Genomic DNA, 21,625 nt, shown 5'->3' with positions numbered 1-21,625 from the left:
GTCATTTATTCTTCGTTGTTGGTGCAAGAAGAAATCAGAGCGCGTAACTGTACAGAGAGAGAGAGAGAGAGACGAGGTCGTTGCCTCTGTTGTAACCGCCGCCTGTGGCGAAGATCTGAGAGCACGAGGTCGTTGCCTCAGTGATCTCACTGTTGTATATTTCTGCATAGTGACAGTTTGCAGCTTGTGGGCTGCCGTGGTTTTTTCCCCTATTTTGGGGTTTTCCACGTATACCTCCTGTGTACCATTTCTCCTCTTTTGTGTCGCGTTTCATTACCTGTTTTTCTGTGTATGAAAAGAATCACGGTTGTGGCCGAGCGTCGGACATAAGGAACGTCAAGTTCTCAACACTTCTCTCACTTCGTGTCGTGCATTTGTTTCCCGTTTTCTGCGTATGAAAAGAAGCTCGGTTGTGGCCGAGCATTGGACATAAGGAGCGTTGAGTTCCCGTCAGGTTCTCATCGGGTCTTCCGTTTCCGGGTACTCCTTATCCGGTTCTCACCGGGTCTTCCGTTGCTGGGTACTCCTCATCCGGTTCTCACCGGGTCTTCTCACTTCCCATCCGGAGGGACCTGTTTCCTAACAGATACAACCACACAGTTGATAACACTTTAATCTCTCATGAGGACTGCAATAAAGTAATACGCCACGAAATATGGCAAATTTACACTTGGTATAAATGGATCACCCCACTAGAGTCACTCCCATCTAAAATGTTGTACTATAAGGAACACTTCATGCACTTCTCTAAGTTAGGTTTTATTACGCGGCCAAAATACCTAGATGTATTCTTACCACATGCACTAAGGGTTGCCATTGGACAACTTAGAATATCATCTCACCAACTTGAGATTGAGAATGGTCGTACTAATGGAGTCCCTAGGGAGGAAAGGATATGTAGGTTATGCCACATAGAGATAGAGGATGAGTACCACTTTACATGCAAATGTCCCACCTACGCTGACATAAGGGCAAAATACCAATACATACTTGGTTCCTCTCCTACCCTCCCCAAACTATTAGATACTCTAGATATAAAGAAATTAGGCAAATACATCCTAGAGCTAAAACAACACAGAGAGAATAAGTTACAAAATGGTGACAATAATGTTGCTAATGTTCACCAACATGTAAGAAATGAAGTTTTTCAAGAATAGGGGGAGACAACGAATGTTGACACACTTGCACCACTCGGCCTTTTCCTTGATGAAGTAGAAAACCAAAGAAGAACCAAACGCCTTAGATGTCGGGTTTCAAAGCAACTCGACGTGGTATAGAAGCAATAAAGAAAATAAGGGAACGTGAGCTACACCGCCTAGAAGCCATGGTTGGGGCACTCTATACACCAAGACCATGGGTCACACCCACCCAAAACCCTTTGACCTCCCACTTCTTTTTGAGAGGCTTGGGTGGAAATGAAATTAGGCTTAGTGCAAAGTCGCTTCCTTTTATCGAGTATACCACGTTTTGTACAATACTAGAACTCGTTTAGTTTAAGTTCTATTTTTACTTTATTTTATTTTAGTTCTGATGATTGGATAAATACCAAATTTGTTGTAAACCAAGTGTCTCATGGGCCAATTTTGGCCTTAAGAAGACGTTAATCTTTCTTTCTTTCTCTCTCTTGTGTCTGTGGACAGTGATTGGTCATCAAGTGTGAAAGCGTCCAAAGGAGGGCCATATATATAAATATCTGAAACTATATTGCCACTTGCTTGTCTCCACCTATTCTTTATCATCATCATATCATCATCTTCTTCTTCTTCTTCTTTTTCAAGCTTTTTGGCTATGGCGGTCGACCTCCTCCCCACATCCTCTTTACCTGAAGGTTCTCGTCGTGAGAAACGTCCACGCCTCAGGTGGGACGACCCGGATCCTTCCTTTCTCGCTGAACCTTCTCGCCTTCAGCTTCATGTCTCCGCACAGGTCTTCGCAGTGAGTACAGAGTCTCCTTAGCGTCCCGGTCAGATATATTCTTTTTCATGCTTAGATAAAGATATAGTCGTTTCTGGTTCAGGTTTTGATGTTTGTGTAGATAGATGAAGACACAGAGTCTTCTTTTTCTCGTTGGTTTCTAATCCAGTTTTTTTATATGTTTGCACTGATAGAAGACGACAATAGTTTTTTAATTCGATTTTTATATATGGAGGGTATAGTTCAGGACTTTAGAAAGGCTTTATAGAGATGCTTGGTGCATGGTGTTACAATGATACGTACACCTATCTTATTGTGTGTTATTAACTGATACAGCCAAGATCTACTCTAATGATTGATGTCTGGGTATGTATTTTGTAGTGGAATCCTTCTTCTTCTTCTTCTGTGTCATCAAACATTCCGATTAGTGGAATACCCTCTTTGCCTATCCTTGAGAATACAGATTCGGAAGCTGTTCTATCAAGTCATACTATGCAATGGCAAATGGATGATAAGGATGGCCATCTCAACTTTGAAGCTGGAGAGAACTTGACTCCTCGATGTAATTTGTCAAATCTATACCTGTTATAAACAAAAGGTGTAGATGGTGATATTGGTTGTACTCATACTTCATGAGATTGCAGACAAAATTATTGGAAAGATGGGTGAAGGGACATTCGGTCGTGTGTTGGAATGTTGGGACAGGGATGAACAAGAGCTTGTTGCTATCAAAGTTGTGCGGAGTGCTGAAAAGTATAGAGAGGATGCCATGATTGAGATTGATGTTCTCTCTACACTTCACAAGAATGACAGAATGGAGTATCGGTCTGTTTGTCTTTTTTTTCTTATGGATCTGGTAGTTTTTGTCTGGAGTCGCATGACTTTTGTTAGCTGATTAGAATTGAATTTCTCAGAGGCATTGTCCAATTCAAGCGATGGTTTGATCACCACAATCATATTTGCATTGTAAGTGCCTTTTCAATGAAGTTTTGCACTAGCTTATTTTCTCATTTGTTGTGATAAGACGTCTTAATTCTGATTTTATATCACAGGTTTTTGAGAAACTTGGATTAAGCTTATACGATTTCTTAAAATCGAACAGTTATCGTCCATTTCATATTGATCTTGTTAGGGAGTTTGGTAGACAAATTTTGGGTTCTGTTGCATGTGAGTTTCTTTATTTTCAGCTCTGTTATTGTTTCAAAAAGTTTTTGTAGGCTTATAGTATTTGATTTATCATTATAGTATTTATGTCTTATACATTGTGTGAATTATTTTGCTACTACTGCAGACATGCATGGCTTGAGCTTAATACATACAGACTTGAAACCTGAGAATGTCCTTCTTGTCTCTTCTGAGTATAGAAAGGTTATGTATAAGGTAAACTATCAGATGATATGATGTAGAAATGCTCTGAGCTTTGTTTTGACAGCTCAACACTCCCATTATGATTGTGTAATATTTGGGTATGATGTGGTTACTATCTACAGAATGGTGGGAAGAATTGTTCAAGTCAATCGGAAAGGATTCCAAAGTCAAGTAGAATTAAACTTATTGATTTTGGTAGCACAACAATTGGCAGGGAACATAGCTATTCAGTTATTTCTACCAGACATTATCGGGCTCCTGAAGTAATCTTAGGTTTGTAAACGTGCCAATAGAGTTTATTAGAACTGGTTTTAGTTACCCATTCTAACTGAGTCGGATTGGGGAATGTTACCAAGCATCTCGATCTGTGCAAGTTAAAATGAACTTTTCATTTGCCCAGGTTCTGGGTGGAGCTATCCTTGTGATATCTGGAGCATAGGATGTATTTTGGTTGAACTCTGCTCGGTATTGTTCTAAGTTATCCTGTCTTTATGGGAGGATCGATTGTTGAACTTTTGTATGGTAGGATACTTACTGTAAACATGGGTCTTCAAACTATAATGATGTAGGGTGAAGTCCTATTTCAAACCCATGAAAATTTAGAGCATCTTGCCATGATGGAACGTGTTCTTGGCCCAGTTCCTCGTCACATGATCAGAAGGGCATCAAAGTAAGTATACGGTATCACTAGATGGACTTATGATTGCAGGAGCTTATCATTAAACCGTAAAGGGTGCCCAAAATCCACACTATTATGTTCGCTTCATTAGAGGATATGACGTTGTTTGAATCTCTTGGGCCAAATAAAAATGAATCACCTTAATTTCAGTCTGTATTTGTTAGTTTGGTGCTTTGGCTATCCTGTGTATCAGGTTTAAGATCCGCTTTGGCTAAGTCTAAAAAATTAGTCAGCAAGCTATGGAATGATTTTTAGTTTGTTGCAATAGCTATTGCATCTGCTCTGTTTTATGCTACTGGTTTTGTCCTCAGTCATGGTTCGGTTTTATGATGATGTGATAGTACTACTTGTAGAAAGACTACAGTAAGTAGTGAAGAATATGAATTAAATGTTTAGTCCCTACTGTTCAGTACAGTATAGATGTCCTCATGGGATGTTACAAGAATAATAGCAATATGTGATTCATTTTGTGTATTTTTAGAAATCTAACAAAAGATTAAATAGTATCTTTCTTGTTGTCCTCAGGGGAAGGTCTGATAAATATTTTAGGCATGGGAGGAGGTTAAATTGGCCAGAAGGAGCTCCTTCTAGGGAAAGTACTCGAACTGTTAAAAGAATGTCTCACCTAAAAGTAAGCAATATGTCTAACATGTTTTCAGTTGGAAACTTGTTTTGTGCTTCCAATTTGTGATTAAACTAATAGACCTATTTGTTCTTCAGGATATTGTGATGGAAAATGTTGATGGATGCAGAAGACTGCTTCTTGACCTTCTGCAACAATTGTTGAAATATGATCCTGCAGATAGGCCAACTGCCAGAGAGGCACTTGAACATCCCTTTTTCCAGGTTTAAGTCAGACCAGACAACATCACCTTAGCAATAACTATCATCACAACTGGAATGGCAAGAGATTCTTGGAAGTACATTCATGGGAGAACTAAGGTCACTACTTCTAACTTCAGTGGTAGTTGCAATGAAGCAAGTGACAAAACCCTAAATCCTTCACATGTCCTTTCAAGGTCTGTGCATGGTACTACTGAAGCAAGCATTTCTGAACTGATTCAGTACCATCAATAGCAACCAGATAGGGATTATCAATGAATGACCCTTAAAAAAGGAGTACAAAAGGCTCCTATTTAATGTTTTGATATGTAACTGGGGCTCTCACAAAGGAGCATGGAAAGGTCAAAAGAGATTTTACTGTGTTCAGCCTTGTGGAAGTGATGATAAATGTTACTGAGCTGTTTTGTGGACGATGATTGCGGGGTCTACAGAGGATTGATTCAAAAGTGAAGACCTTTTAGCTGTTGAAGAGCAGCATCTATCATCAAAGAAGAGCCTTCGTTGGAATTGCCAAGCCATCCATGTTTGATGAAGGTGAATAACCCTTGATAGGCATGAAATACCTCATTGAAACTACAGGAGTTATTTCAACACTGGAACATTTATTGAATCTCTTGCAGAGGAATATCATCAATGACAACTTACAAGCTACATTCATTGCCCGTGCTGTTTTGTTTGTGTCATTTGTTCAGTTACGCATGTAACAGTCATTTTTTGGAAGTCTGTAAAAAGTCTGCTAAAGCATGGAACCTAGCTGTTGGATTGTGCTTGTGATTGGACATAGCTGCTCAATATGTATATTATGCTGCATATAATTTAATCCACTTAATAATGATTGCATTTTTTGCAGCTTCTTGTGATGGGACATAATATGTGTATAATGCTACATATAGTTTGAACTTTGATCCAGTTATTAATGATTGCTCTTTTTTCAGCTAGTTTTGTGACAGATAAAATTGGTTAATTAGAAACACTGAACGGATTAGCTTTGAGTACTGTAAAGTGTCATTTTTAAGCGACATAAAGAATCCTTGCTAGACATGCACGAAGCTTTCCAAGGCGTCTTTGAAATTTTTTGGTTAACATGTCAAGATGCTAGTAAATAATAAGTGGCATGTAAATGAACACTCATAGGAAGCATGTATTTCTCCATTATGAAAATGTGGCATATGAACACCATATTGCAGGTGTTCATCTCCATTCAAAATGTACATATGGAATCTTAGACATTTCATTTTGAAGTTTGTTATGCCACGCCATATTACAAGCGTGCATCTCCGTCAAAGTGTACATCTCGAGTAGGTAGAGAGTTTAGCTAAGAGAGGGCTTGGAGAGAGAATCCGTAAAATGATAGATATGATGGCAGGGTTTTGATTCAGCATGTTCACACGAAGAACATGTTTGTTGTTATACATGGTTTCAAAAAAAGCTACAAAATACAATTGCATCCTCTCTTCATCTTTTGAATGTGGTTTCTATTCATTGGATCTTTATTTTTGTGGTCAATCAAATGTCATCTTTCTACACATTCTCCATGTACCGATTTTATAAGCATGTGTGATATTTTCTAGTTTTATTATTCGGAAATATTCTCAAATGCACTACTCGAGTTTTGCTATAGAGAATGATAGGTAAATCCTTGAGTTGTCTTTATCAAAGGTATATAGTTAAGTGTTGATGCCATATTTAGCCCAATGGAACCAAATACAATGTTGAGGGGTAGGCACAACTATAAAAATTGAACGGGGTTCAAGCCAAAACGTTTATCGTCCTTCTATAAATGGAAACACATGTTTAGGTTGACTTGACTAAATCAACAAGGGTTCCACTCCCCTTATGATTAAATGTTTGTGCACTTCCTTTTGAGTAAATTCATCATGATGGCATCCTCTATGAATTAATAGGCAGATAGTGGGTTGAAGGACTTCACCGACCTAATTGTTTACATCACATTAGCCTTTGTCTTTTATATTACCATCTTTTAAATAGGAATTTCCTCATCCATTGAATGTTTATTTGTGTTGCTAGTGAAGACTCATAGTTTTTAAAGACTAGCATGATAATCCCTTCAAATATCACTTTTAAGTGTTTTTCCTTCAAAATGTTTCTTATGAACATCATGTTTGTTACGGGCATGAGAGGGTTAAACAAGAGTGTAAAGAAGGGAAGGATTGTGTTTAATCCTTGGGATTGAGAGTATTCCTTTCTTTACACTCTCATTTAATCCTTGCACTTTATCCACATGTATAGAATACTACGGTACAATCTTACCATGGGATATTATATGGTCATGCCTCTAACAATGTTGTCCAACTTTTCTTTAACATGGGGGAGATTTGGTTGATTCTTGTTCTCTATAAAAGGTGATCGGAAATGACGAGAGTTTTGGACTCCAACCATTGCAGCACCTCCAAACTTGGAGTGTACACTCATTAAGCACATGTGAGCTTGTACCTTTATTTGGCTCACCCTCTCTTATTATAACTCCAATGGAGTGTTGCCTCATTTACAACATCGTTCTTTCATATTTGAGATTGCCAACATTAGATACTCACTAAATTATCAAGCAGAGAATAGTTTTAATGCATGCCAATGGTTGTTTGTAGCTAAATTCAGATTATATGGTATACACTCTTATTGATAAAGTGGAATACAATCGTTATCAATTTCATAGACTAAAAAAGTAACTAAAGTATACAAATTTGGATGATAGAAAATTAGACAACCCCACTAAATCATTGAGGATAGCTTCGTTCACACTCATGAATGGTGCATAGGATAGAATAAAAGTTGGGTAATTGAAGTTGAGATCATAGTAGCTTCTATATATTTGTTTTCAATCTAGTAAACGACACAACATTGATTGTTCAATAGAAATTGGAATTGGATAGACTTATAAGGTAGGTAAGTACTCATGCATATTGATGTTAAAACATGTAAATAATGGGGTGGGGTTGGAGGGGGTGTCTCTTTGTTAGTACACTATTTTAGGTTGTACTTGCATTTTATGAGGAAAGGCACAATTACTCTACCATAAAAAGATAAAACTTAAGAGTAAGGTCAGTTGGGACCCTTTGCAATGGACATGGCGTGATCCCTACGAGGGGCAAGGAAGCAAACCCATCCCTTTCTTCCAATTCACAACTAGACTGGGTCGCCACATTCTAGCTGCTCAAGCCGCCTGAGAACTGGTTACTGCGAAGGTCTGGCACACATTTCAAGTTCCCTCCACAATAATAACCAAGTTTTGGCAAAAAATCTGGAAACAACAACACGCGAGGCGAATTACCACTTTCCAATGGTTGTTAATACATAAGTCCCTACCGGTGGAGCATGGCAACGTGGGAACCTTAGCTCTCCTAATTGTGTAGAGTGCCCACATGCAATAGAATCCATACGACACGCTCTGTGGGATTGCCCAACGTCCCATCAAATATGGCGGGGGGTTGGCCGCTTGTTGCAATTATGTCAGGTGCAAGGTTCAATCAAGTGGGGAAACATATGTTGGCTATCATGGCAGGCTGCAATTGCCCGAAACGAGCATCAGGAGGAGGGGATAACTTTGGTGATAAAAGCACAAGAGGTCCTCTTCTCCTCCAGCGGCAATGTCCACTCCATTCCTCCTAATGACAAATCTCAAGAGGTGTTGGAATTGGTCAGCCCAATAACCCTTTGGATTCTATGGAAACAACGATGTAAGCGAGTCTTCTCCAACCAAACCGCCCATCCAACAAGGTTACTGCAAGAGATATGGAGTGAAATTGTAGCCACTCTGAAGAGCCAATATGATGGCCTTAAGGGCGGCTCCGAGGGAGTTGAAAGGCAACGCATAGCCTTCATCCAACAATGGTCGTCCTCTCCCTTTCTTGAGTCAGTGGGCATCCACATAAGATGGAACTATCGCGTCCCTTTAGGGATTTGTACATAGTCGTCTCATTTGTAAATTTTTATAACTAATGGAAGGAGTTTTTTTTTGGAAAAAAAAGAAGACCGTTGAAGCTAAGGAACTATACACATCACGATGTAGCTATATTATATAAGTAAACATTTGTTCTGCAAGTGGCAAGGTTTGATGAGAAACTCAAAAATCAAGGTCATACTTGCAAGCTTATAATATATCTACCATTGATTGGCCAGGACTCCTATAATTCCATAGGCTCAAACCACCTCTTGTTACTAAGAACTATTAATAGAAATGATTGTAGCATTTGAGGATAAGTGAATCGTGGGTACATGATGTTGGTTGTTTGATAGGTGTATTGAATAGGAAAACTAGGCATATTTAATTAGGTTGAATAGTAATATTTGCAAGCTAACTCTGTCCTTACTCAACATCATGTGCTTGTTCCCAAATATTTTTCCCTTCCTAAAGTTACTCAAATCCATATGTTTGAGCTATTTGATCTCTAAATATTACCAACATATTAGACCCAAGGAAGGAGAAGAAACCATCTTATATGGTACCATAGTGAGCCTTAAATGGGGAAGGAAAGAGACCAGTATAAAAATAGTGACATGGTAATGTTGTAACTAATTATCCACTTGTGAGCTTAGCCACGGTTGAACCCACCATAGAAGATTTGGAAAGAATTCAGTGATATTTTCCCACATTGATCACTCATAAGTAGTTTCTTTATTTGGAAAATTCACCATTACATAATTACATTAACAAGTTTACAATGTGAGTTCGCCCTACATATTGAACCAATCACGATGTTATCGACAACTCATTGATTTGACCTATTTAGTTGTATCACTTAAACCATGAAGAGCTTGCTTATTTATACTCTTCATGCTCACATTTATATCCAACTCTTCATATATCAATTTGTTCATTTGTCCCAATAGCTAGATTTATTTCTCTGCCATCTTGTCTAGAGATAATGTTTTAGGGAGATATATACAATCTCTTTTGTCCGTACAAATGTCGACCTTTATTTTGTTGGTCTTGAGTCTTGACAAAATCCTCAATAATATATGATATTGAAGCAATCATAATCAAGATTTCCTATAAGATTCGTGATTGTAATGTGAAAACATCGTGAGTCTAACAAAATATTAGCAAAAACATTGTTACTATAACATGTAGAGCCTCAAGGGCTATATGCATCACTTCCAATGTATCCCTTGGTGTTTCCAATTGAAAATTTTCTCCTCAATACATTTGTAAATTCCCTTTTAAGTTTCTACATTAGAGTTGAACCAAGCGCTAATTGATATATGTACTTTACAAGACAATGAACCTGAAGTAGTTTTATATGTGATCTTCGATTATTTCACAATCCAAAATTAATAATTATCCACACATGGACTTCGTTTCCAATGTTCCATTTACGATGTACTTTACTCTCTCTCTCTCTCTCTCTCTCTCTCTCTCTCTCTCTCTCTCTCACAAATCATGACTTTTGATGCTACAATGTTTGGGGTATCGCTAAAGAATAACTCATTGTGATATCTATAACATGATTACTATTTCTTAAGCCATCTTTGATAAGGTTATTTTTATCGTACAACGCATTTCTTTCTCATCTTTAAGATGCAAGAATGCTTTTGATATGAGTATTTGTAGACTTGATAAGTATTTGTTGTCGGATATCTTTTATGGTACTTATTTGTACAACTAAGTTGGACGAATTTGTGTGTCTATGAATATACCTATCTATCGGTTTCGTGGATTTAAATGATAGTTGAAGGGTTTTATACATCACTTTAGATTTTCCATTGAATAAAGGCTACTTTAGAGCTAATCATTATCTATTTCTTGTATTGGTATATGAAAGAGAATGGTAAACAATAATTAGATTTTGAGAGTGAGTGTTGGAATAAAATTAGGACTTGTTCTTGATCCGCAAATATAAATGATCACTTTCCATCAACATAAGATTTAGATCTAAACATTCGTCGCCAAAAGTTGACATGAATCTAGGGTAGTTGACTTTAGGATTATGATCCCTTGCCATGAATAATTTGTTTTGAAACATAAAGAGAGACCATGTTTTTGCAAGTGTTTAGTTACGAAAGCATGTTAGATAGAGTGAAGAATAATCATCTTTATAGAGCCCATAATTTGTTTAGACAAAAAAGTATATGAACTCCTACATATAGATTTTTTTTTTTTTCTAAACAACCTATCCTTCCATTAGTTTTTAAAAAGGCATATCAACGACAAAATACAAAATAGTTGGAAAGGAAGTGACTATCCTTCTCAAGCCCATCTTGTGTAAGACAATGGCTAGCCATGGATCCTTCATTTGATGAAATTGATTGAGCATTTCTTCAAATTTCCCATTCTCAGCATATCTTGCAATCATGCATTCCAAGAGACTTGTTCCTAGGCTGAAAGCCTGTGAAATACTACCTATGCCTCAGCAAGTGACCCACATTTTGCCTACATATCTACTAATGTATTGCCAATGAAATAATATATTTCAACAACTTTTTGTACAATATCCTTGTGAATTTCATTGCCTGCTAATGTAGCTCTAATGCTACCACATGCTTTCAGGCAGCAAACAAGTGTGACACAAGTCTTTGCATTTGCACAAAGAGGGAGAGTGTTGTCTCACTAAATCCATGTTCCACATATCTCTAATACCCACACATTGTTTGAGTCCAAGAACCGTTCATTGTTGTCTTCAAAAAGATTGTATAATTCAAGAAGCATGCCAAATTGCATGAAGCCAACACAACAATTGAAATCCTATTTCAAACATTCGAGGATGACATGGTTCTCTCTAAATCTCCATTTAAAATTGCCCATACTGCCAATATAGGTCCACATATAGATTTATTGTGAGTTTGCCAAATGTCGAAGCCAATTCATTGAGGAATATGCACACCATAATAGAAGTATATAAGTAAAATCATCAGTATAATAATGAGGCATGGCCTCATCAAGAAGGTCCTCATGTACCTAAAATCCATGTATGTATAATATGCTTCTAATATTGTGACCCACGAGCATTTAATAGAGGAAAGATAGATTTCAAATAGGAATATTCTTTTTTCCTACTTGAAAAGGACTATTCATTTTGAGGGCTATAAATATTCTCATTTGAATTTTGTAATCATCTTTATGATGAATGTAGAGGCTATGTGACCTCAATCAGCGCATACTCTCGATACACGGGAAATGTTTTGTCTCTATGAGGAGGCACTTGATGCGGGATCTTTGGGATTTGTCCCTACTAGCAAGGGTAATCACTGAAGAGTGCATCATTGCTCTCCAATCCCCACAACACCTCCAAAGTAGTACCATTCGATTTCATACGAAATATGTCATCATAAGTTTCATAAAGCTTCTACTATTAACTAGAGACGTCTCCAAAAGTTGACATACCAGTAGAACTCTCATTTGGAAAGTATGTGTCCTTACCTTTCTACTTCCTTTAACCTTACAATGTTCTTAATGAGTGTACCCTCAACTCATGCTAGAGCTCTTCTTGTTGGCTTGCTTTGGAACAACCACCTATTTCCCCATGATTTTTAGTCCATGTTTGAATATAGAAATAACATGATCTCTCGTTGATTTTAAAGTAGGGAGATTCTAACATATAGCTTCGCCAGAAAGTCTAAATAAGTCATTCTATTTTTATGTCGTTGAATTTTAACACAATTTTTTACTTCTATATTAGAGAATTCAAGAGAAAAAACTCTTTCCTTAACAATTATGGAGCTTTCAATTGCTTTCAATGTAGGTTCCCCTATGTTTCAAAATAGGTTCAAATTTTTCTAATTGTAATGTGGTCAATAACATATATGTTGTTAATTAGATAATTATATAATCCTTATGTGAATGTGAATGTGTTCTACCGACACCTCTTAAAGGTCAATATGATGAGGATGGTTGTAACCTTTCACTGGCTCTCTCACATGACTTGGTGCTATACAATGATCCACAACATAATGTCATCTTTCACAATATCTCCTTGTTTAATCCTTGGGTTCTTGCAAAAACATCTCCCCTTCATTCCTTCCAAGTCTTAGTTGTATCTCAAACTTACATGCTATCATTGTGAAGTTCTTACCTCAATCTGATGAAGGCTTGACTAGACTTCCTAAAGATGGTATCACATGTGTGAAGTATCATTGATCATCTTCTCCTAATCACACTAATAGTAAATATAGTTGTTTCTAACTCTTTCACTCTAAATTCTGTTGTATTTAACATCATGCTTCCTTGTTACCCAAACGATTGGAGAGGGAGTAAGTCAATTAGTATATTATAGACAATAAGTTTATACCTTCAACCAACATACATTGTAGGGACAACCAAAGTAGTTAGAAGAATTTGACTGTAGTATGGAGGGGCCAATGTGTCAACAAATAGCCTAGGTTTCATCTTTTGTCATTGTGGAGTCGACCACGAGACTAGGGTATTGATTAACAGTTGTGTCTTACTAGGAACATTTCACCTAGAGGTAGAACATTATGGTGATCCTCACAAAGGTAGTGAAACTGAGTGGGAGCAAATTGAATCAAAGATCAAAAGCAAATCACCACAATGCGTTATATACATCAATAACATAATGAGGTTGCTAAGCAATGGAGTGTGGACTCATGGGAAAAAATTCTACCCAGTGGCAATGAAGGACACATGCAATTGCTCTCCATGATAAGCACGAACCACCACAATAATAAACTAAATGTGGCTAGTTGGTGACTTGGCAAAGGGACACATCCATAAGAACTAAAGAAATAGAGGAAAAGTGAATGCAAATGCAAGACATGCCCATCATCATATTCTGGAAGTATATGGACCACCACCTTGGATGGGAGCACATCCTCCGGTGATTATCTGAATCTCCATGTAAAGTGCCCCCCTTCTTCAATGTATTTAGGTCAACATAAGAATGATAGAGAGATGATGACTAGAATGCTTTACTAGACCAAAATACGTAGCGACAACCAAAAGAAGGGAGGCACTTGCAAGGGTGTGGATGTTCAAATGTCTCTCCAAGTTTGGTTCTAAATTATGGAAAAAAAGAACCCCAATGCATTGAGCAATTGGATCCTAATTGCAAACAAGAGAAGCCAAGTAGATGTCACTCCACTACGGACATATTGGAAGGTTAGGTGACATTTTATTAGGAACATCAGAACGTGAGCAATTGGACATGGATCTTTATTGCACAAACATCTATCAATAAGGTACCTCCATGACATTTACTTTGCCACATATTTGTGAATTGTCATCACACTCTCTAGTTTGAGGGTATCGCCCCCATTATGAGAAACATCACTAAGTACAACATGGTTCCCATACTTATAAGTTATGATATATATATATATATATATATATATTGTGTGTGTGACTCTATAATGTATGTGCCATGGATTACAATGTGAAAGCAAGTGTGTTTTGGAAATATGATTGATTTTAGATTGACTTAGAACATTATAATATTACGAACTCTCTTCAAAAATAATATTATGTTCCTTTTGGTGTCTGGAATAAAAGGTAGTCACAGTTCCCTATAGTCAGTGACAATCTTGTACTGCCAAATATTTACGTATCAACTATTGAGTTTGAGCTTCTCCATTTTCTAGATACTATAAGAAGACATCCATCATGGTTCAAGAATAGTTTCGATACAACTACCTATCCGACTTTGAATGCATATCATTGGATATTTTGATCAAATGAAATTATAAACAAGGGCACCTATATTTCTTAAAATCAACAAGAACATCCTTTAAAGTGAACCTAATCACTTAGATTTAATAAACAAGAGCCTCATGCACATAAAGATTACATCATTGTGATACTAGCAAATAAAATCGTATACAATTAAAGTTCACATCGAACATAAACTTAGTTGGACCTTTTAAGTAATGTTATCGTGTTACATAAAGGCAATGCTTGAGTGTGTAAGGATGGTTGGTGGAGGTTATCCCATAATTCATGTATGTTCCACCAACCTTAGTTATATTAATAAGGACATGTTCTTGCCCGTGATGGCTAACAATATTAGGAAGGATGAACACATTATTACGCTAGCCAATCATTTGTTACAAAGTTGAACTAGAATGAGCAAACATCGCCATCCAATACATTTTCTTGTAGAAATAATTTCATCATTTTGCAGATATTTGGAAAGTGACGGAGACAAGACTTGAAAGTTTGCACATATATGCTTATGAGAGAAAGCGAGAGTTTAAACATGTAATAGATTTTGGAGATCGATTTTATAAATTCCAAACCATCATGAAATTTGCATTGGCTTCAACATATAATGCACATTCAACTTTGAGGGAGTAATGTATTGTTACTTGATGTTGAAAACTAAGTGTAATTCTAGCATGTAAAGAAGAGTTGTTTGATTTTAGAAAATTCACACTAAAGAAAGCTTGATAATGTTGTCATCATCATCGTCGGAAGTAAAGCACATGAATTATTTGAGATAAACAATGCTACAAGATGTCACTGTGCCAAAGAGAAATAAAGATATAAATTTGTGACTTGTATCATGTCAAGAGAATGAAGAAATCGATTGAAATTGAATTCATACATAACTATAGTACGATGGCTCGATAGCGAGAGGTGAATTACGAAAGAAATCCATCATGGCGACTTTAGATTGATGGATCTACTATTCTCATCTTCGTATAAAGTATGAATGCATACGATTTAGCATTCAAATTCCTTTATTTTCCTTGCTTGAACCAAGCCTTTTCTCATCAATAACTGCATGCTCATATATATATATATATATATATATATATATATAGAGAGAGAGAGAGAGAGAGAAGCAGAGAAAATAAATAAGTTCATTCATTTCCCTTGTGTAACATACCTAGTACTATTGTGTGTATGCAAATGCTCGATGACAAAACCAGTGTGCCTTCTACATTGGAAGTAAAAGCAAGGCAACAAAAATGTTATATTTGCTTCTATTCTATATTTTTACTAGGACAAATGATCTTCTTCTTTACCACGATGAAATAGAAGGGGTTTCCTATCTTTTCGCTTTTCGATGTTGCAAAAAGAACTCGTTTTGTCATTAAAAACCATGCCTTCTAAGTTCTACTATTGAAATCAAGAAGTAGAGAGGAATTTCGGATTCCTACTCAACATTATATGTATCCGCACTTACAATGTATGTCTTGTATATCCTCGGTTTCTTCAGCCATTGCTTTGGAAATCAAATAAAACCCCAAGGATAGTCATCCCATCCTTGCCCATTCATATAAGATCTTACCTTGCTTCGAAAAGGACGCCAATAAGAAATAGGAAATATTGATGAGTGGGTGGATTTACCCATAGTAAGTGTAGCTTGTGTGTCGTAAACTTCACATAGGAGTGAGTGAATGTAACACTTGAATGACTGTTTCAAAATCTAAAGAATGTTATATATATGCCAATTATCTAGATAGCTGTTTTAGGAAAGATATTACAATGCATGAAGCAAGTATCCATTCTCATAAATATGAATTAGAGCAATCTTATATGATTGTCCCAAGACACTTAATAGTCACTTATTACTACGATGATGTACAACAAATTTTCGGCATTCTACAATTAACCTTTCTAGAATTAGAGTGATTTTACAACATCTTTTTCTTTGTCAGTGTCGCCTTTTAAGAGGGCAATGCTATTGTTTTAACTACTTACATCATGGAAAAGAATGTCTTTGTGGTAAACCCATTTTTAGCAATCCCAAATTCGAATGAGGAAGAGTTAAAGAGTCAATGTCAATGTCAATGTTGCAAGGCGGTGTTTGTAGGAACAAATGTAGTAGTGCATTTTATTTGTAGGCGAGTTTCATAAAACATATCATCATAATCTGTAAGTAATTTCGTGAATGTCTAATTAAACTTGTCGATTATGTACAATGCCAAGGCTTTCACCTAGTTGTTTAGTACATAATGTATTGTGTCATACTGTTTGATACACTATTTCCTGAAATTTGATCTCCGTAATTGCTATCAAAGAAATTTGCTTTGTTCCATGGAGTCTACTCTTCATGAAAGCGTAGAGCATGGATTGAATTGCTAAAACTCTTTGTTTTGGCATAACTAATTCTGTTATGATCTATGTTGATTTTTTTGAGTTTGACTAAACTTCAATATACTTCATGTAACTTAAATTAAATAAAGCATGCCCCATGAAATGTTAAAGGCTGGTTCACTATTACCATTTACTTAACACTTGTTCATATTCCCTTCCCCACGAAGAAAAAGCAACATATGCAATGAACCAAGATTTGAATGTTTTGCACCTAATCTAATATTTCAAAGAGCACTGGCCCTAACAACTTGCTACGCTTATTGGCGATAGAAAGTGTGAACATACAGACACGAAGAGAAGTTTAAGTGAAGACATAATGATTGCGATACATAACATCCATGGAAGGACAATGAACAATGGGGCTTGGTAAAAAGCATTGTTGGTCCCAATGTGACATCCTAAAAAGGCATTATTTGTGCTCCCAATGAAAATATAGTAAAAATATATGGATTTATGTGCTTCTACCAAAAGAGATGAGGCTTCAGCTAGGCTTGTATAATTCAAGAGTGAGTGAGCGAGAGAGAAGACCAAAATGATGTTGCTTGATGGGGAAGGCAGTCTAGTCCAACGGAGACCGATATGTTCAACCCTTAATTAAGATTTAAACCTATGGGCAGAGCGGAACTAACACAAGGGGGGACACATGCGTCATGGATGGGTATGCGGGGTGGACGGGCAGTGTCTGACCCATGACAATCCGATCAAGACTTCAATTTAGCCGAATGCAAAACGTGAACATAATAATAAAAGGCTTCACTTTGTATGGCCACAATATGTATGTATGTAACTTGTAAGTATGTATGTATGTATGTATATACTCTTTAGACTGCCCATATTGAGTGGACAAAATCACTACTAAAATACTCCATTGTCTCTTCTTTCCCATACATAGATAATACATTGCTTTCTCCTTACCTTTCCCTTCCTAGCCTTTTCAGAAACAGAGTAAATCGCCCATTCACATAATACAACTAAATCCTGTCGACAGGATCCATCCATCCTTCTAATAAGGCAGAACCCACCCACCCGTTATGGATCAATAATCCGTTTGCTGCTGATTTTGGGCTCCACCCAACCCAGGTTAGTCGCTGATTAATCCAAAACACCATTTCTTCTCAATTTCCCTCCGTGTCTAAATTCCTCTGTTCTTGTAACAGGCAGGACCTCCTCCCTGATCTCACTATACACATGGCGACAAATCACGACCAAGGATTGGTTTCTCCATCTCCGAGCAATACACTGAGAACGCCGAGGTCTGTTAAATCCGTCGAAACTGTGAGTTCAGAGGGGCTATGGTGTTGTATGGCTCGTCCTTCTTCTTCTTCTATGGCTTCTTCTCCTTCTTCCTCAAATATTTCTTCTTTTTCTCATTCCTCATCTTCTAGAATCGCCTACAAGCTCACGAGATCTTCAAAAAGTGCAGACAATAGCATTAAGCGTGATTTGACGAAGAAGAATGGATCAAATCATAACGCTACAATGAAGAAGAGCAATTCTAGTTTAGTGGTAGTGGAGAAAGGAGGTAGTAGTAGTAGTAGTAGTGGGTCTCCTTTCAGAATTAGGTTATCTCCAGGGAGAGTATCTCCCCTTATAGAAGCACCTTCTGCTTCTTGTAACACCATCACTCCTGTTCTTGGTAACAATACCCTGTCTATGCCTGGTAACACCATCCCAGATACCAGTTGTCAGTCTTCACCACCACCATTACCATTACCGCCTCTTGCGAACAACATGGAGAAAACCAGAGCCTCTCCTACACTCTTTGAGATGATGGTAAATGAACATGAGATACAAGACACCATTGGATCTTGCTCCCCTCAGTCGCATACAAAGCTTGAACAAATCCTGTCGCCGGGTGCGAACAGCCCCGGAAGTCTCTTTAATGACCCTTCATCGAGCGATGCCAAGCTTATCCTTAGCAATAGTAATGGTAATGCTAGCAAAGACATCTTCAGCAGTACTAAAAGAGACATTGTTAGTGTTTCTGTTTATGTTCATGCTCACATTATTTCCTCCTATAGTCCGGTGTTGTCTGCCCAACTAGCCTTGGCTGGAAATAATATCGTGCAAATCTCCGATTGTGAGGATGTGGAGGCATATGTTGAGACTCTTCGGCTCATGTATTGCAAAAATATGAGGAAGAAGCTTCTTAGAGAGAGCGTCTCGAGGGTTCTCTGTATTCTCAAGGTAAGATAACTCTACTTAGTTTTTCTTTTTGTTTGTTTTCTCTTCCTTTAATGAAAGAAGTGGCTGTGGCATCTTGGATATTTGTATGGTAGAGGGTGCTTGACGTTCTTAAAGTAAACTGCTTAGATTTTCTTCTTAGTAAAAGAAGCGTTCCGTGACATGATTTGGATTATAGGCGGTAACCACATCTAGGGCACAACATCTTCACACATTGTTCCCGCTTCCTTCGCATAGGAAATGGACATGGCTAAAACTGCACAGTATTGATAACCTAAAAGCCAACTCATAATGCACATTCTGTTATGCTCAATAAATAAATAATGTGCATACTCTAAAGCTCCAAATTCAAAACTCGTCGAATAAATTATTTTCTGCATAGCACATGAGCATGGCCTTAGATGCATAATGTATCAAATAAAAACCCTATACCCTAAACATGTTGCACATATTTTGTTATGCATAGGAAATGAATATGGCTCAAGCTGAAATATTTTCAGAATCAATACCCTGGAAATCTATTTTGTAGATACCTGAAACTATAAACTCTAAGCCCCTACCTATGTCAATGGTCAACGCTACATTCCATAATGATGCTTTGCAGGTGTCTGCATCTATTTCGTTTGAGGCTGGTGTGTTATCTTGCCTTGAGTACTTGGAAGCAGTACCTTGGGCTGAAGATGAAGAGGAGAAAGTGGCTTCACTTCTATCCCAGCTCCAGCTTGAGAACACTGGAGGAGCTTGTGAGGTACTCAAAAGGCTCTCGAGTGATGATTTTAGTGGTTCCAAGGATGTATTGGTTCGCCTTTTGCATCTTGTAACCAAAGGCACAGATGACAAAGCGAGACGAGAGATGAAGAGATTAGTGTCAAGAATGCTCCGAGAGAATGCTGCCCAAGGGAAGCATCAAATCGATCTAAGCAAAGAGAGTCTCTATCAAGCTTGCCATAGATGCCTTGACTCGCTCTTCCATTTTTACACACAAGCAACGACAAGCTCTGATACCAATGTTCAAGACAAGAGTGTTTTGACAACACAAATTGTGCGGCAAGCTGATAACTTAAACTGGTTGGTTGATATCTTGATCGACAGACATATTGCTGATGACTTTCTGAGGATATGGGCTTATCAAGATGAGCTTGTGTTGCTTCATGGAAAGATTCCCATTGCTTTAGGTAAATATGAAGTGAGTAGGCTAACTGCAAGATTATGTGTAGCTCTAGGACAAGGACAAGTTTTGGCTCCTAAGGAAACTAGGTTCACACTGTTGCATAATTGGTTACAACCTCTTATTGATGATTTCGGATGGATGCAAAGAGCATGTAAAGGCCTTGATCGGAAAGTTGTGGAGGAAGGTATTAGCCAAACAATTTTGACACTACCACTGAAGCAACAACAAAGTATTATGATTGCTTGGTTCGACAGATTCCTGAAGAATGGTGATGATTGCCCGAATTTGCAACGAGCATTTGAGATATGGTGGAGGAGGACATTTGTGAGGCCACAAGTTGTCGATTCATGTGCATCACCCTTACAACTCAGAAGCTCAGGAGACCAACTAGCGTAACATAAATATAATAGTGAAAACCTTGCATATAGAAGATATGGTAGTTGCTATAAGTTGCTTTCATGTGTGGCCCATTGTAACTCATCTGGTATAATGTGTCAATGGGTATTTTCCATGCAAAGAAAGACTGGCTGAAGCATTGTTTAAGATACATTATTGGCACTTTGCTTTCGAGGATGATTTATTGGTTGTCGAAGCTGTAAGAAAAGGTTTCAGCGTGCCAATCTTGTTGCCCATCAATATGTCTACCTTCAAAAGTCTTACAAGGACCCCCCCCCCTTCCCCTTAAATACACATGGATTTTACAAATATGTATGTTAGTTTCAAGCCTCATGGATTCAATTATGTATGTGTTACTTGTCGCTTTGTTGTGAATATGATGTCGAGTGGTTGCTCGTTGCGTAATCATGGATTCAATTATGTATATGACCTGATGTGACATGGATGTCACACTCAATACATGCACACATTTCATTGTTGAAAATCAATGGTGCAATAGGAAGGTGGGGCTATACCCTTTGTTTTATAAACATTTGGTTTCTCATAGATCACATACATGAGCTTGTGTTCCTAAGGTTTGTCTTGCACACATACAATGAATTGTAATGAAAAGAAACTCGATGAATCTTCAACTACCCATGCAACTTTCCATTAATTTGCCAAATTTTGGTAAGTTTTTGAATATATGCTCAAATACCCATGATTAACATATACAAGTCAAGGGAGAGCAACAGGACTGTTTTGGGAAACAATGCAAACCTACTATGTTTTGGGAAATAAAAAGAAAACCTTGCAACTTTTTTAGAGTTTTTTCTTGCTTCTAAATTAATGTACATGATGATATAGTTCTCACCTTAATGATGATAACACATTGTACATCTCACACTTGTCATGGATTGATACACTAATAATATGTCCACATTCCAAGGAAATGGGCCAATTTGTAGTGGAGATTTGCCCAATTCTCATTTGGTGAATGACATTGTGCCATATCTATTAGGCCCCATTTTTTATGTGCATAGGGGATTCATTGCAAGCTCTAGGGCAAGGCCTAGTTCAT

The 21,625-nt window shown here is 37.4% G+C and overlaps 2 protein-coding genes across 4 annotated transcripts; both read left to right on the top strand.

The window, feature by feature from the left end:
* Positions 1-1,751: 1,751 nt before the first annotated feature.
* On the top strand, positions 1,752-5,641 carry LOC147853452 (serine/threonine-protein kinase AFC3-like). Of its 3 annotated transcripts, none has more exons than XR_015531164.1 (11): positions 1,752-1,935; positions 2,296-2,476; positions 2,559-2,739; positions 2,829-2,880; positions 2,967-3,081; positions 3,206-3,294; positions 3,405-3,555; positions 3,683-3,747; positions 3,852-3,963; positions 4,487-4,592; positions 4,682-4,704. XR_015531164.1 is itself a non-coding variant. In XM_087332077.1 (11 exons), the coding sequence occupies exons 1-11, from the start codon at positions 1,789-1,791 to the stop codon at positions 4,811-4,813; spliced, it is 1,320 nt and encodes a 439-aa protein (XP_087188203.1). In that variant the 5' UTR covers positions 1,752-1,788; the 3' UTR covers positions 4,814-5,641. The 3 variants fall into 3 exon arrangements, 1 of the variants encoding a protein (XP_087188203.1); XM_087332077.1 differs by having other exon boundaries at positions 3,852-3,952; positions 4,682-5,641; XR_015531165.1 differs by lacking the exon at positions 3,852-3,963 and having other exon boundaries at positions 4,682-4,798.
* Positions 5,642-17,943: 12,302 nt separating this feature from the next.
* On the top strand, positions 17,944-20,927 carry LOC147853451 (BTB/POZ domain-containing protein At1g63850-like). Its single transcript, XM_087332213.1, has 2 exons — positions 17,944-19,001; positions 19,603-20,927. The coding sequence occupies exons 1-2, from the start codon at positions 18,003-18,005 to the stop codon at positions 20,563-20,565; spliced, it is 1,962 nt and encodes a 653-aa protein (XP_087188339.1). The 5' UTR covers positions 17,944-18,002; the 3' UTR covers positions 20,566-20,927.
* The last annotated feature ends 698 nt before the right edge of the window (positions 20,928-21,625 follow it).

The sequence above is a fragment of the Azolla caroliniana genome, unplaced genomic scaffold (genome assembly GCF_043228905.1).
Source record: "Azolla caroliniana isolate FFs.n. ecotype wild unplaced genomic scaffold, voAzoCaro1.0.p SCAF_16, whole genome shotgun sequence".
Lineage (NCBI taxonomy): Eukaryota > Viridiplantae > Streptophyta > Polypodiopsida > Salviniales > Salviniaceae > Azolla > Azolla caroliniana.
This window is presented reverse-complemented; position numbering and strand designations above follow the sequence as displayed.

Coding starts and splice junctions, on each gene's coding strand:
- LOC147853452 (XM_087332077.1), top strand. CDS start 1,789: ATGGCGGTCGACCTCCTCCCCACATCCTCTTTACCTGAAGGTTCTCGT. Junction 2,477..2,558: donor AGAGAACTTGACTCCTCGAT/GTAATTTGTCAA, acceptor ATGAGATTGCAG/ACAAAATTATTGGAAAGATG. Junction 3,082..3,205: donor AATTTTGGGTTCTGTTGCAT/GTGAGTTTCTTT, acceptor CTACTACTGCAG/ACATGCATGGCTTGAGCTTA.
- LOC147853451 (XM_087332213.1), top strand. CDS start 18,003: ATGGCGACAAATCACGACCAAGGATTGGTTTCTCCATCTCCGAGCAAT. Junction 19,002..19,602: donor GGGTTCTCTGTATTCTCAAG/GTAAGATAACTC, acceptor GATGCTTTGCAG/GTGTCTGCATCTATTTCGTT.